This window comes from Lentinula edodes, assembly GCF_021015755.1.
Source record: "Lentinula edodes strain Le(Bin) 0899 ss11 chromosome Unknown C8R40scaffold_15, whole genome shotgun sequence".
Lineage (NCBI taxonomy): Eukaryota > Fungi > Basidiomycota > Agaricomycetes > Agaricales > Omphalotaceae > Lentinula > Lentinula edodes.
In genome coordinates, this window is record NW_025764321.1 from 557,844 (window position 1) to 572,094 (window position 14,251).

At 48.0% G+C, this 14,251-nt stretch overlaps 4 protein-coding genes and 2 non-coding genes across 6 annotated transcripts; 5 read left to right on the plus strand and 1 right to left on the minus strand.

Moving 5' to 3' along the window:
• Positions 1-50: 50 nt before the first annotated feature.
• On the plus strand, positions 51-1,687 carry C8R40DRAFT_1101863 (uncharacterized protein). The gene is made up of 3 exons (XM_046227969.1): positions 51-378; positions 533-605; positions 671-1,687. Exons 1-3 carry the CDS (start codon positions 172-174, stop codon positions 1,579-1,581), a joined length of 1,191 nt encoding a protein of 396 aa, XP_046087024.1. The 5' UTR covers positions 51-171; the 3' UTR covers positions 1,582-1,687.
• A 51-nt stretch (positions 1,688-1,738) lies between these two features.
• On the plus strand, positions 1,739-1,822 carry C8R40DRAFT_t115. Its single transcript has one exon. It is a non-coding gene; the product is annotated as a tRNA-Arg (tRNA).
• Positions 1,823-5,607: 3,785 nt separating this feature from the next.
• C8R40DRAFT_1044117 (LIM-domain binding protein-domain-containing protein) lies at positions 5,608-7,193 on the plus strand (the record flags this gene model as incomplete). Its single annotated transcript, XM_046224211.1, has 4 exons — positions 5,608-5,938; positions 6,124-6,363; positions 6,457-6,657; positions 6,964-7,193. 4 exons carry the CDS (start codon positions 5,608-5,610, stop codon positions 7,191-7,193), a joined length of 1,002 nt encoding a protein of 333 aa, XP_046087025.1.
• A 1,332-nt stretch (positions 7,194-8,525) lies between these two features.
• On the plus strand, positions 8,526-10,435 carry C8R40DRAFT_169314 (ATP phosphoribosyltransferase). Its single transcript, XM_046234237.1, has 8 exons — positions 8,526-8,806; positions 8,856-8,903; positions 8,962-8,997; positions 9,052-9,121; positions 9,175-9,530; positions 9,586-9,597; positions 9,654-10,313; positions 10,375-10,435. The coding sequence occupies exons 1-7, from the start codon at positions 8,803-8,805 to the stop codon at positions 10,034-10,036; spliced, it is 909 nt and encodes a 302-aa protein (XP_046087026.1). The 5' UTR covers positions 8,526-8,802; the 3' UTR covers positions 10,037-10,313; positions 10,375-10,435.
• Positions 10,436-12,072: 1,637 nt separating this feature from the next.
• Positions 12,073-12,154, minus strand: C8R40DRAFT_t117. Its single transcript has one exon. It is a non-coding gene; the product is annotated as a tRNA-Arg (tRNA).
• A 68-nt stretch (positions 12,155-12,222) lies between these two features.
• On the plus strand, positions 12,223-13,497 carry C8R40DRAFT_1101888 (uncharacterized protein). The gene is made up of 5 exons (XM_046227970.1): positions 12,223-12,323; positions 12,373-12,449; positions 12,505-12,825; positions 12,886-12,958; positions 13,100-13,497. Exons 1-5 carry the CDS (start codon positions 12,264-12,266, stop codon positions 13,121-13,123), a joined length of 555 nt encoding a protein of 184 aa, XP_046087027.1. The 5' UTR covers positions 12,223-12,263; the 3' UTR covers positions 13,124-13,497.
• Positions 13,498-14,251: the final 754 nt, after the last annotated feature.

A 14,251-nucleotide genomic window follows, 5' to 3' on the forward strand; every position in this document is an offset into this window, starting at 1 on the left:
TTTATACGAAAAATGTATCATTACCTAGAATTACAACTTCAAAAGTTGATATTCATCTATGTCCTGCTGTAACCTGCACAGAATTGCACCGGCCCGGCGAACACGATTCACTTCATTCCTTCTTACCACCAATTCCGTATCCGTGTCCGTCTCTCTCATTTTATCCTTACGATGGATATCTCTACGACAACCGGTCCTCCCATCGACGACCCATTCTCTGAATTCGATGACCCCTCAGAAGCTCTTTCTTACGACGAAACTCTCCCTTATGAAGACCAGCTCCCTACCGCTGCAGAAGCCGCGTTAGCCAGCCGAATAGGGAGCACCAAGGTGTATCTACTTTCAGAATCTTCTGCGGTAGTAGTAAGAGGCGGCAAGGTGCGCCTGTACACAAAACTTTTGCGCTGAGAAGACCAGCAAAATAAATATTTTTGTCCCTTTTGCTTCTTTTTTTCGGTTGAACTTGATTTCCCCCGTGGTTTGGAACTCTCTCCTCTTGTTATCTTTATTTGCGCTTTTCTGAATCTGGAAGCGGAAACGAAGTGACGATACGGAAGAGACCGAGGAGACTGAAGAGGCTGGTGTCGACGTTGAAATGGACGATGGTGAGTGAATTTGCTTCTTCTCCCGATTCTTGTAGTCACAATAATAACAACGAATCCATCACAAGACCCCACATTACGAGGGAATGCCCTTCTACTCACTGGAGTCCCAATTTCCAACCTCCCTACCGCCCGTCTATTCGCTTTCGCAACGCACTTCGACGCCCACCCAATGGGCCTAGAATGGGTTGACGATAACACCTGCGTCCTTGTTTTCACCTCAAAAGCCGCCGCGCGTACTGGTCTCCGCTATCTCAGCAAATCTTTCGGTGAAGAACCCGATCCAGACGGATACATCACCGCGAAACCAATTCCCATAGCCTTCTGGCCTCCGGAAGAACGTATAAATCGTAGTCTAGGAAAAACCCAGGGTCAATCTGTTATGAAGGGTCCCATTAAGATGCGTTGGGCTAGGACAGACGACGTGAAGAAACGTGGAGCCAAAAGTGATTCGGAGTTTTACAAGAAACATGGTCGGATGGCGGGGAAGGAATTGTTCAATGGTCGTGAACTTCCGATGAAGAAGAGACGAAGGAACGACGAAGAACCGAATGTTCTTCTTCAGAAAGAACAATTAGACGACGAACTAAACGAGTTTCTGGCAGAGGGTGAGGCAGAAGATGCCACAGCTCTAGATCCACAACCTCCGCCATCGAAGATGCGGTCCGACTATATTGCTACTGATGGACGCACTCTGCTCGGAGACGCTTCACCCAAGCCTGATCTAGTTTCACGACTTTTTGCGCCTCTGCCCCGACGCGCTCAGAAAGGTCGGAACTCAAATCATCACGGCGGGGTCAGTTTGGAGGACAGGTTATGGTCAGATAAGTTTGATTTATCTGAACGCACTGTTGCAGAGCAGACGTCGCGGAGCGGCAGAGGAAGAGGGAGACGAAATAGAGATGGTAACAGGGATCGACCAAAGAAGAGCCAGCAGGAACTGGACGATGAATTGGACACGTTTCTAAGAGAAGAATGAATTCATATTAGGAATACAGGATGATGTTCTAATTTTTTCTTTTTTTACGATGTAATTGTTGAAGATTAAACCAGCTCTCGTTATACTATATGGCGTAGCTTGAGACAAATTCTTGTCGTATTTTATAAGGAGGGGAGATAGGCCCATCATGCTTAATGGCCGCCTGGCGAAATGGCATCGCGTCTGACTACGATTGTCATTTGTTATCAGGAGATTGCAGGTTCGACCCCTGCGGTGGTCATTTTGAAATCATCATAGTTTCTTCTATTTTTTGTTCTAGCCACATTTATTCTCCAACACACTTGACGCAGCTTAGATTGTCATCCCGTTATTTATTGGTATGATCTTATCAACTTAATCTCTCCCTCCCTTTTGATATTCTTATTTAATCTCGTTGATCTCCGTCAAAGTCGAGGAGCATTCGAGCTACATAATGCAGACTAAGGTCTGCTACATAAGGTTCAGCTGAAAACTGAGTTAGAGTTTTTCTTTATAATCCCATCAATTCATCATATTGATGGCCGAACGTTTTACACGTGGGAGGAATAATCAACGAAAATTTATTTCTCACAGTCAGGAAACACCCAAGTCAACCATTGAACCAACGGATTACTCAACTGTGACAGTGGGGTTGCTTCTACTGTACATCTAGCCTCCCGTCCTGTGGTTATTTACTTCTTCTTGCGCTTTACATCTCACCTTTATCTTATCTCCACAGCCTCACAACCTACGTGGGTCTGTGCAGGCGACACGGATACAAAAGTACAGCCAAATCCACGGCAAACCTCAGCGGCAGGCGGTGCTTTTCTGTTTTCAAATTTTCCCCTCATCGACCCTTAACTTTCCTGGTCGATCATTCCCCATTTCACATCTTATCCTGTTCCCGAGAATCCGAGAAACTAGGAGCTTTCTTGGCAACTCTTCGCAATTCTTCGTAACCTCATTGGTTCTGAGGATATAATATGCTCCGCCAAGGCCCGCAATCTCAGGTTGCAGGTGGAGGGATGGTTGGACACGGAGGAATGCAAGGCGGAATGCAAGGACAGCCGATGATTAATGGTGCGGGTTTTATGGGTAATGGGATGAATAGCATGAATAATGGTATGGGCAACCTGGGCAATGGGATGAGTAATGGTATGGGTAACGGTCTAGGTAATATCGGTATGGGTAACCAACCAGGTCCACCAAATTCGAATTCTGGTATGCGTTTTCCACCTCAACAGCAGCAACAACAACAACATGGACCTCCTCATCATCAACAAGGAGCAGGTGGAGGCGGATTACTTCCTGCACCTCCCTCGTTAGGGGGTCAACCTCGCGTATCCATGCGTGGTCCAAATCCTGGTATGCCTGGGTTTCCAGTTGGAGGAGGAATTGGAGGATTAGGCGGAGGACCTGGACCTAATACCTTACGCAGAGTAGCATCGCAGCCGCAGCTCGGTCCAGGTGGCGCAGGCAACTTGGGTATCGCTGGAATGACCGGAATGGGTGGAATGCCGAATATGGGTTCTATGGGAGGTATGGGTGGAATGGCTGGTATGAGCATGAACATGGGAGGAGGAGGAGGAGGTATGGGCATGAACCCCCAAACGAGCATGCCAGCTCAACTTCGTGCTGCTCATCAACAACACCAGTTACGACAACAGCTTACAGGACCTGGACCTGGAGGACCTGGTGGTGGACCGGACGGTGTAATGATGGGTAATATGAGAACGGTCCCTCGGCCAGTTATGAATAGTTTATCTCAACCTTCAAATGGCGGTCCTGGTGGTTCGTCTTTTGTTCACTAGTTTCCTTCTCGATTTGCTTGTAAACTAAACGCCCTACGATACAGGTCTTCCAAATCGCAGAATGACGCCAGAGGTGTTCTTCAGCGGAAACCCTAATGGTCCTAACCCTAATAACAATAATCATGCTCGGTCTTTATCCGCTGGCGGCAACAATATCAACGGAAATATCTCATCCATCTCCTCCATGCCCTCAACCCCACCAAACACGAACGGGATGCTCATTGATTCTCAATCCCTACCACCTAGTCTAGGTGGAACACCTACCCAAAACCAACCACCGCAAAATCACCCTCCGAATCCACATCCACACCCACATTTGAATCCACACTCGAATCAGAATTCTAGTAATCCACATACCCCGTTTACTTTGACGCCAGCACAGCAATTTCAACAGATGCAAGGACAGGTACATGGAGGTGGTCCGAATGGAGGGGGTGACGCAATGTCAATTGATAATCCTAATTTCAATGGTATCGGCGGTCCTTTTGGCGGTGGCGTTGGAGTTGGTGGCGGTGGTGGTATGCCTCCTCCAGCTCGTCCGCTATCACAGTCATCACATCTGAATCATACATTTCCGCCCCAACAACACCTACACCAGCAGTCTCATCAGCCGCATCAACAACAAAATCAATCTCCACATCAACACGGACATCCTTCTCAAAACATCCAAAATCACCCTAATCATCCTAATCACTCAAATCATTCAAATCATCACTCCCCTCATCCTTCGCATCCTTCTCATCTTCCTGGTGATCCAATCACTAATATGTACCCCCCAAATCCACCAGCTCAGGGTCGGTCTCCAAGTAGACCGCAATCTCAAGCCGGCTCTCCATCAGCCCCGGGACCTTCGCGCTCGGCATCGAGAGCTGGACCAGGAGGTATGAGTGGTATAGGTGGAATGAGTAATATAAGTGGGATGGGAAACATGGGCGGACTAAGCGGGATGGGCAACATTCCTGGTGGAATAAGCGGGATGGCTGGACTTGCCAATATGGCTAATATGGGTAACATCGGAAACATCGGTGGCGTAGGCGCTGGAATGGGTTTTCCCCCCTCACAACATGCCGGTAATATGACGCTACCGCCGCCGCCGCAACAGCAGCCGCCTGGTATGAGTGGGTTGCCTCCACCGGGAATGATACCTTCTGGACCTGGGAGGTTGCCTGTATCGGGGTCTCAGGGACATCCTGGAGGTGTCGGACCTGGAGTTGGAGGTGGCGGCCCTGGAGGTGGAGGAAATCAAGGAAACGGAGGTCGTCCTCAGTCATCCAGCGGTCTCGTTGTTCAGAATAATCAAACCGGATTGGGAGGAGGAGGACCTGGTCAAGCAGGGCCCGGAGGTCGACCTCAATCATCCAGTGGACTTGGAGGACTAGGTCCTGCCGCGTTAGCGAATATAGCACCTCGTCCTGCGCCATTACATCAGCCATCTCATGGTCAGCATCAATCGATCCAACAGGGTCCTCATCCCGGACAGCCTGGACAGCAACAAGTACAACCAGGACAACCAGGGAGTGGACAATCAGGGGGACAACCAGGACAACATCCGCATCAAGGACCACCGCATTCCGGACATCCACAACACTCGCAATCTGCGCCTTCGAGTTCAGCGCCGCATCTTGCGCAACATAATCATAACTCTGCTCACAATCCTGCGCATCAGCACCACCATCCTGGTCACGGAGGACCAGGACAGATGGGACAACTTGGAGGACAACTTCCTCCTCCTTCAGCTCAGCTCCATCCACAACGAATAGACTCCCCTTCGTCTCCTGATCCGAATGATATGATATTGGGGAGAGGGTTCGGGGACATGGGTAGGGATATGGGTATAAGAGATATGAATATCCGGGAGTTTAATATGCGGGACATGAGAGATCTGAATATGCGTGATATGCGGGACATGAGGGATATGCGTGACATCCGGGAGGTGAGAGATATGAGAGATATGCGGGAGATGAACATACGGGAAATGCGAGATCTCAATCGTGGGATGGGTGATATGCGAGAAATGCGTGATATTAGACCTGATATGAGACCAACGATAGGCGCGATGAGCGGTGCAGTTTCGGGAGGGATGCCTTCTGGGTCGGTGTCAGGAGGCATACCGATTGCTACTGGACCGGGACCTGGCGCAGGACTATCTATGGGGGGTATGGGGCCTACGATGGCTGGGCCTATGGGTGTGCCGATAGGACCTTCCGTCGGACCTGCGGGACCACCTGGAGGGATCATGCCGAGGCACGGCGCAGTGTACGTGGTTCCTCATCCCAATACAGTTTATTTCTCTGCACCGTTCTTTTGTTTGACGATTTCTTCTGAATTTCCTAACTTTCTTCCTCCTTCGTTTCCTAACCATCATCCACACAGAACCCCCACCGCCCTCGGACATGGCCAAGGTCTCATTCGCTTACTTCAATTCTCCGGCAACCTCGCCTCAGAATCAAAGCAGAAACATCAGTTATCGTGGTGGAATGAGTTGATCAAAGAGTATTTTACTCCAAAAGCTATCATGCGGTTTACGCTGTGGAGAGATAATCAAAGGAATGAAGCGAAGCCTTTCGGTGAGCGTTTTTCAATCTTTGCGGTTTCCCTTGTGTCCTCTAGATGGTTCGGGTGTGCCTCGAAAAATTAAGGCCCTGTTTAGGCCGATTGCGAGGGGATATATCTACCTATTCCTATTTTTAAACTCTGATTTCCTGTCCCTTCCTCCTTTTTTCCCCAACACTTACCTACTTACCTACCACAGAAATCGGCGTCCCGATCCTCCCCCGCTTTCTTCTCGTCACCACGCAATCCGGGGTCAAATCAATGACCCTCACTCTCGACGGAGCCCGAGAACGCTTATACGCATACGGACATGCGATTGTGGAATGTGTTGCCGCAGTGTGGACGTACAAGTATAACAATGGTTATACAGTCGCACTCAGAGGTCCACTTACTGTTCATGTGGTGGTCACTGCCGCGCCTTCAACGACGACATCGCCTGGTCAACCCGGAGGGGCAACCCCAAATGGGATCATCTCGAATACGGGACCTGGACCGGGCGGTGGTGGGGCACCTGGAACACCTGGAGGTTCAGGAGCAGGCAACATTCTCCTAAAATTCGAGGATTTTCAGTTCGATGCTAGTTATCATGACAAGTATATCGCGTTGGAGAGTATCATGGGCCCAAGGAGTATAGAGAGCCCGAAAGGGTATCTACCTCCTCCTTCAGTTACGACAGTGGGAACTGGCACCCCAACCACTGCGAACACGTCGACGTCGACGACGCCGAGGTTACGTAACGCACAAGTGAGAAATGGAGCGCCTGCTGCTGCTGTAGGCGTTACCGGTCTTTCCGGTCCGTCGAGTTCCGCCGCATCCTCGACGACTATGTCAACGAATTCTTCTCCAGCTATAAATGGGATAACAGGGTCGACGACAGCATCCTCATCGTCTCCGGCTATGATGAATGGGGATTTGAACGAGTCTGAAGCTGATTTGAAACCTCCCTATCCGTCTTCTGCGCATCCCTATCCTGTTTCTTCTCATCTGTATCCTCCCTCTTCGACTTCGGCCCCCTCCTCTGCGCATCTACCCTCGTCAGCTCATCCTTCGGCATCTTCCGGGCAGTCTCAATGGGACGAACCTCGAGTGCTCATATCACAAGGCTTCATACCTGGTGAACCGGTAAACGCATTCGGGATTCCGCAGGCCACGATGCGGTGTCTTGAGCTTGCGGAAAGCGTCGCACAGATGAGTGATTTGATCGTGTTCTCGAAGGAGGAGGGGTTAGGACCGCTGGGTAAGTATCTCTGTTTCCTCCTTGTGTGTTGACATTTGTTGGCTTTTTGGAATTGAGCTAATGTTTTGGATGGTGTTTTTTCTCTCTTCTTAAAATACAGATGCTCTGTCGAAAATGGCGGGAAAAATACGGGAGTCGATGCCTTTGCCTCACCAGCCGTTGATCAATAGTGTTAGCGGACCTGGGCTGAATTTTAATAATCCCAACAATCCTAGCAATCCAAACAATCTTAATAACAACCACCCATCCCCATCGTCCTCAGGTACGTATGGCTTTCTAGGTCCAGGCTCAGGCTCAGGTTTATTCTTCTTCACCGGTCCAGGGCCCAACACGATGTCCTCCGTCAACGGGGTAGGTAGTCCCTCGATGAGCATGACCACTCTGTACTCTAGCGCTCCCCCCTCTGTCACCAACCCCTCTAATTCAGCAAACCCTAGTTCATCGTCATTATCATCTAACCACCCAACCCCATCTGCTTCCAACAACAACTCTGGTTCCTCACCGCAAACCCGCGGAGCCCAAAATAGCCAAAACTCATCTCCGTCAGGGATGTCGGCACTAAACTCACCGAGGAAGCCACATAAAAGTATACCGCAGTCGCAGCAAGGTGTCGGCGGTGGGACCTCTCCCGCGAATGTTTCGTCGTCGTCAGCAGGTGGTGGGCCATCAACAACATCATTATCAACATCGAATGTGATAGCCTCTTCGTCCTCATCCTCCGCCAACCCTAATTCGTCATTATTATCATCATCATCTACAGCAACGCCTAATGTTACTAACACTGCCAACCCCAACGCCACTGCCTCTACTTCCACAACAAACCGTTCCAACCCCAGCTCAACACATACCACACCCGCCATGGCGCCTGCTTCCCTGAAGCGGAAACAAGCTTCGTCGGATAGTACTGGAGGGGGTTCTAGCGCTTCTGGTGTAGGTGGTGGGGGGAGTAATGCGGGTGGTTCGAGTGCTGCGGGAACTGGGTCAGGAGGTGGGGTTGGAGGTGTGGATCCTGGATCGCAACCTCCTCCTGCGAAAAGGACGACAAGGAAGAGGGGAAGAGCGTCTACGTCAGGGACAGGAGCATGACGAACATGATTTGCGGAGAGGGGTTATATTTTATGGATGATATGTGTGTAGATCAGTTTTTTCTTTGTTCTTTGTGTTCCCACTCGTTTTCTTTCTCTACTAAGCTTCTCTCCTAATCGCTGTACCTCTTTACTTATTCCACTCTCTTCTCCGCTGCTTGTTTGTACACTTCGTCCGCTGTTCCTCTGCCTTTTCCTCTGTCTGTTTTCAAACCGTCTTACTACCAACTTATATGCATTGTGCGTGTGTGTGTGTTGTCTATATCTTGTCTATTTTAGTCTGGAATCTTCTGTCTAACTGTTTGCCTTGTCTATCTAAATCATCCATCCCGCTTGTTACTCTTACACTGCTCTTCTCTGTGACGCGAATACTTATTGCATATACACTTTTTTGGTCTCTCGTGCATTCAATCTCGCGTCTTCTCAACGATCGTCTTCTCCTCCAAAGCTTCGCGCGCCTCAAGACTTGGATGAATTTCAATTGTATCCATATGCATTACCTAATAACTTCATCCCTTCTTCCCTGTACACCCAAATTCCACAACAATATTCATTCATGAGTATGGACCTAGCAATTGACTCTATATATTTACCCATCTCTTTAATTAGACGCGGATTCTCTTGACGGACGTTTACTGTTTGCAATTCCCAAAAAAGGTATCTTGAATCGCCTTGGAAAGTAATCCCAATTGGATTAACGAACGATTTTAACAAGGGAGACTGTATGAAAAATGCTTATCGATTCTTGCTGGTGATTCCTCTATCTTTATTCTCCTGACTCCAAAACCTAATCATGTACTACTAGGTGCGGATATTCAGTTTCGACGACACGCTCGATTAGACGTCTGTCTTGTTCTTAATCACCCAATCGCGCTGTGCGGCTCCCAAATACACTTTCTTATAAGCTACTGATTATCATATATATCAGGGTCTTCCTTCCTGCATCCGACATCCCAAGTTTCGTCGGCAAGGGCAATGTCGACCTCGGTATCACAGGACATGATGTAATTCTCGAATCGCAAATGCACGAGCACGTTACCGAAGAGCTCCGGCTAGGGTTTGGCAAGTGTGCCCTGCAAGTCCAGGTCCCAGAAGCTGGGTCAATAAAGACCGTCGAAGATCTTGTCGGTAAAAGGGTTGTTACAAGTTTTGAGGTGCTCTCAGGGGAGTATTTTGGTAAACTGGACGATATTTTTCAACTCTCCGGCGAGAAACGTACGAAGATCGATTATGTTGGCGGTAGTGTCGAAGCTGCGTGTGCGTTAGGGCTTGCTGATGGCATTGGTGAGTTTCTTAGTACTCTAGTTTCAGTATCGGAGTCTGACCATTGCTTTCGCAGTTGACTTGGTCGGTGAGCGACTAGTGACGTCCTAGTCCTTTATCTGCTTTCTGAATTCATGTATTCAGAGTCCGGAGACACCATGCGTGCGGCTGGTCTTCACGCGATCGCTACCGTATTAGAAACAGAAGCTGTCCTCATCAAATCCCGAATCCCGAAACACGAAGCACATTCTAGCCTCATCAACCTCATCACCAATCGAATCAAGGGTGTCGTCGCTGCCAGCAAATATGCCATATGTCAATATAACGTTGCTCGAGACCGACTTCCTTCAGCTATCGCAATCACTCCCGGGCGCAGGGCACCGACTATCAGCCCATTGGAAGCGGACGGTTGGGTGGCCGTCAGTAGTATGGTCGAGAAGAAGAAAGTCGCTCAAATAATGGACGATCTTGTAGCAACTGGGGCCGAGGATATACTCATATTTAATCTTGATAATTGCAGAGTTTGATCGTGTATGAACTAAAGACAACAACTATCTATGCAAGGCGCAGGTCTCGAAGATCAAGCCACGAGGGAATCATTTTTTCAAAACTTGACACTTATACAAGGGGGTTGTCGGTTGCACGCGGACGTTTCAGTATGGATTTATCTTCCTTGTCGACGGTCCTGATCCAGTTCAAAAACGATGGGTTTAAGGCGATGACGACCCCACAATCCGTGTATAACACAGCGCTGCAAAGTCGATTTCACATATAAGCGTGCCTCAACGCTCGATCCCCCACACGGTGTGTCTACTTGCGCCATTCAATCTAATCTGAGTTCGACCTGACTAGTCACCATCTCCAGGGAAAGTATGTATATTCAATGTTGAGGTCGACGCTGTTAAGTAGAGGATGTCAGATGTCAACGGCTCCAAGGACACTCGACCACTGCTAATGTGGCAGTCTGGTGAAACCGTACTGATCGCGCTCTGTTTGAGGGTACTCACTATATTAAATCGGCATTCTGTTTTGTTCCCTGCTCAGACGCTCAATTTTTGACATCCGGATCCTACAAGATCATACATACAGTACATAGGATTTATACATATACATAGATACATACAGACGCGTTTCGAGCGGAAACTTCGCCGAGATCGTTATGTACAACTTCGCCTGTGAATTGTAAAACGGTCGGTGTTACGTAGAGCCTCATTGAACTTTTCTCGCTTGGTTGACCACGGTGCCCATTTCCCTTTCGAAACCATCATGAAACCGTGACGTGCGTAGAGATCTTTGGAAAACTTGAAGAAAATACACTCAGTTCAAAGTGCACTGAGTCACTATACTGGACACAAACTGTTCGTGAACTTTGATTTATCCAGGGGGCATGCTGAAAAGTGCTGGGCGGTGTTTTCCATAATCCATATTTCTTGGCATGATAAGTGAATGACTTCTTCTCACATCCTCACATCTGCTGACCCATGGGCTATGTACCACAGCCTACCATAACGTTCATTCCGGGTGGGTTCCCTTGATCATAGTGGAGACTTCGAACCCAAGATCAAACACTCTAGAACGACGGAATATACAACCAAAGCTGTTGACTCGGCCTTAAGGTGCAGATTCCTGGAATTATAAGGAGCCCCGGACCCCTCAATTTCTGCTTACTATCTACCCATCAAACCACAGGTCCTAGGATGTTCGTGATCAATGCTCTCCCAAAAACCCTCCGCATCCTAACATGGCTGTCTATCGTCCTCTCAATCATCACCTTTGTCTTTTCACTTATATCCAAACTCGGAGTCACTAGCTTCTTCCTCGGCCCATGTATTTCCTTTGTAACCCTCATCTACTTGCTCATCGTACTCATAATCGAGCACAAGCGGAATACTACTACTGGTAGTATTAGAGCCCCGAGAAACCACATGCACCTTGGGAGTACCAGTGATCTGCCCAACAACCTTCCTCTCACCACTGTGGTAGAGCACAGCGCTTACTCCTCGCTCCCTTCAGTGATCATAGCGTATTTCCTGGGAATATGCTGGTTCCTCACTTCAATAGCGAGTATGATTCTCCTTGCTGCGATTGAGTGGAGCGGGATCGCAGATGCGGCTGTAGCGATTGTTTCTTGTTATGCGGCCACTGGGCAGACGGTTGTGTGGTTTGCGTTGGCTGGGGTGGTTCATTGGGAGAGGGTTGTTCAATTGGGGAAAAAAACAATGGGTGCAGTGGCATGATCATGATTATAAGTATGTTGTTTCAAGAGGAGATAGTCATATTGATATGTAGGCTATCATTGTAAATATACTATTTTGAGCTGAAGATTTTGTTGTGGAGGGATGAAGGATGAGTTGTTGTGAAAGATCATGACGATAGCAATAATTGCCCCCCTGGGGGTTGGGCATCAAAGTTTGTAACATGCACTGCAAGCAGAATTTGAATTTGCGGGATTCCCTCACTGTGTTAACAGTATTGAGGAAGGGACTGAATCAGATTGACAGATTCCAAGTGATTATTAGGAATCACTTGAATAAAGAGATGACGATACGTGGCAAAAATTTGATGACCACCGCAGGGGTCGAACCTGCAATCTCCTGATAAGAATGCAATCGTAGTCAGACGCGATGCCATTTCGCCAGGCGGCCATATTTTCCTTGTTTTTCCGTGGAGAATTCTAGTTACTCATTTACTTACATAATCCACATTTACTACTTACAACGCCACTGTATTGTTTTTTCCTTTGTACAGTTCAACATGGTCAGAAAACTCAAATATCACGAACAAAAGCTCCTCAAAAAAGTTGACTTTTTAAACGTACGTTGTTCTGTTCCTCCCTCACCAATTCACCATTTAATTTAGTTAGTGGAAACAAGATGCCAATTTACGTGAAGTGAAAGTGATGAGAAGATATCATATTCAGAACAGAGAGGATTATCACAAGTGCGTGTTTTCTCCTTTATGTCCTTCAGTATAACTCAATCTTTACTCAACACAGATACAATACCGTCATTGGCCACCTCCGCTCTCTTGCCCACCGTGTCTCCCTTCTCCCACCTCAAGACCCCTTCCGATCAAAAACCGAAAACCAGATCCTCTCAAAATTATACGACATGGGTGTCCTCAACTCTTCTGCAAAACTATCTGATGTACAGAACAAGCTTACCGTGTCCGCGTTTTGCAGAAGAAGGCTGGCAGTGGTTATGTGTGCGGGGTTGAAGATGGCAGAGACGGTCAGTGCGGCGACCAAATTTATTGAGCAAGGGCATGTAAGGGTTGGACCTGATGCGATTTCGGATCCAGCGTATCTGGTTACCAGGTGAGTTTTTCGTGTAGTGAGGGGTTTAGTTTGTCGGTTCATGTTTTCTTCTTCCTACAGACGCATGGAAGACTTTGTCACCTGGGTCGATACATCCAAGTTGAAGAGAACAATTATGACATACAACGACGAGGTTCGTAAATACCTTTTTTGCTTGCTTTCCTCGTCCTTTTGCCCCTTCCCCATGTCGAAAAATTGTCGTACAAACCTCCCTCTTCCTACGTTTTACATGTTATTTTACGAATTCTGACTGTTTCTTTTACCTTTTCCACAGCTGGATGACTATGATCTGCTGTAGAGATTTGGAATCAGGCTCAAAACAATTGAACGACACGTTCTATGCCTGAACCTGCCTAACCCAGCCTCAGCTCGACCTATACACCATTCGACGGCACGGCCCTCACTCCTTGCTGTTCTTGGTTATTGACTGGTACTTACCACCAGGGGGCGGGCAGCGGAGTTTTCCGTGAAATCAACTGGTGCAGACCCCCCCGTGTGAACTTTGAGTTGCCGACAGCGGCTAGCATCGGCTGTCTTGATTCCATTGATCTGTCTGCAGTGTGCACCGTCGACGACACCTTCGTTCTCCTTGTTTTCCCTTTCATATCAATACATTCTTCCTTAAATCATCATTTTCTCTTTGCTATTATAATGGGCCATAAACAAGCACCTACAAGACATGCATCTGTAGTAATCATTGTCAATAATGGGCTTGCTATCTATTATCTATACAATGTTCCACCATTCAGAACAAAATACCCTGTGATACTTATACAAAGAGGAGATAGGCAGGTACATACAGCAGAGTGCCCAGTTCAAATAAGAGTCCTTGTTGCTTACAGTCTTTAGAGGTTCACGCTGGGTTCATTGCACCCTGATCGCACCAACGCGCCGAAGTTCTGATGCCATGTTGCCGTGGCTGGCAAGTCAAAGTTCGCACGGGGGGGTCTGCACCAGTTGATTTCACGGAAAACTCCGGTGCCAGCCCCCTGCTTACCACGTAGATGACTTTGTGCAGAGAGTGGTCGGAAATTGCCTCATTGAAGAATCTTGGCATTCGTACCAATGAATCAGTGATATGTCGCGTTACCTTGTACCTGTAGCGATCATCGTTACGCCGCACCTGGTGACTCCCATTCGAGCTAATACTATTTAAAAAAGAGGCGAAAGGTTGTGACCTCTACCACTTGTGCTTTCCGTGTACTTTCCACGGCATACTTCCCTGCATTATCCTTGACTTTTGTGTACATACTTTCCGACGAAATTTCCGTGTACTTTCCGGTCAATGCGTTTGCTTGCGTTAGATCGCGCGGCGCTGAAATGTCTCTTGTCACAAATGTCCATCATGTTTATCTCTTGACAGATCCTTCCGCGCCTTTTTGGGCCTAATGCTCATTGCAACGTCGGCTATGGATAACTTTAACAC

Excerpts from the sequence above, each read along its gene's own strand:
- C8R40DRAFT_1101863 (XM_046227969.1), top strand. The coding sequence starts at position 172 with ATGGATATCTCTACGACAACCGGTCCTCCCATCGACGACCCATTCTCT. Across the intron at positions 379-532 it reads TAGTAGTAAGAGGCGGCAAG|CGGAAACGAAGTGACGATAC; the intron begins GTGCGCCTGTAC and ends TGAATCTGGAAG. Across the intron at positions 606-670 it reads CGACGTTGAAATGGACGATG|ACCCCACATTACGAGGGAAT; the intron begins GTGAGTGAATTT and ends ATCCATCACAAG.
- C8R40DRAFT_169314 (XM_046234237.1), top strand. Across the intron at positions 8,904-8,961 it reads GTTTGCAATTCCCAAAAAAG|GGAGACTGTATGAAAAATGC; the intron begins GTATCTTGAATC and ends GATTTTAACAAG. Across the intron at positions 8,998-9,051 it reads ATGCTTATCGATTCTTGCTG|GTGCGGATATTCAGTTTCGA; the intron begins GTGATTCCTCTA and ends ATGTACTACTAG.
- C8R40DRAFT_1101888 (XM_046227970.1), top strand. The coding sequence starts at position 12,264 with ATGGTCAGAAAACTCAAATATCACGAACAAAAGCTCCTCAAAAAAGTT. Across the intron at positions 12,826-12,885 it reads CCAGCGTATCTGGTTACCAG|ACGCATGGAAGACTTTGTCA; the intron begins GTGAGTTTTTCG and ends TTCTTCCTACAG. Across the intron at positions 12,959-13,099 it reads TTATGACATACAACGACGAG|CTGGATGACTATGATCTGCT; the intron begins GTTCGTAAATAC and ends CCTTTTCCACAG.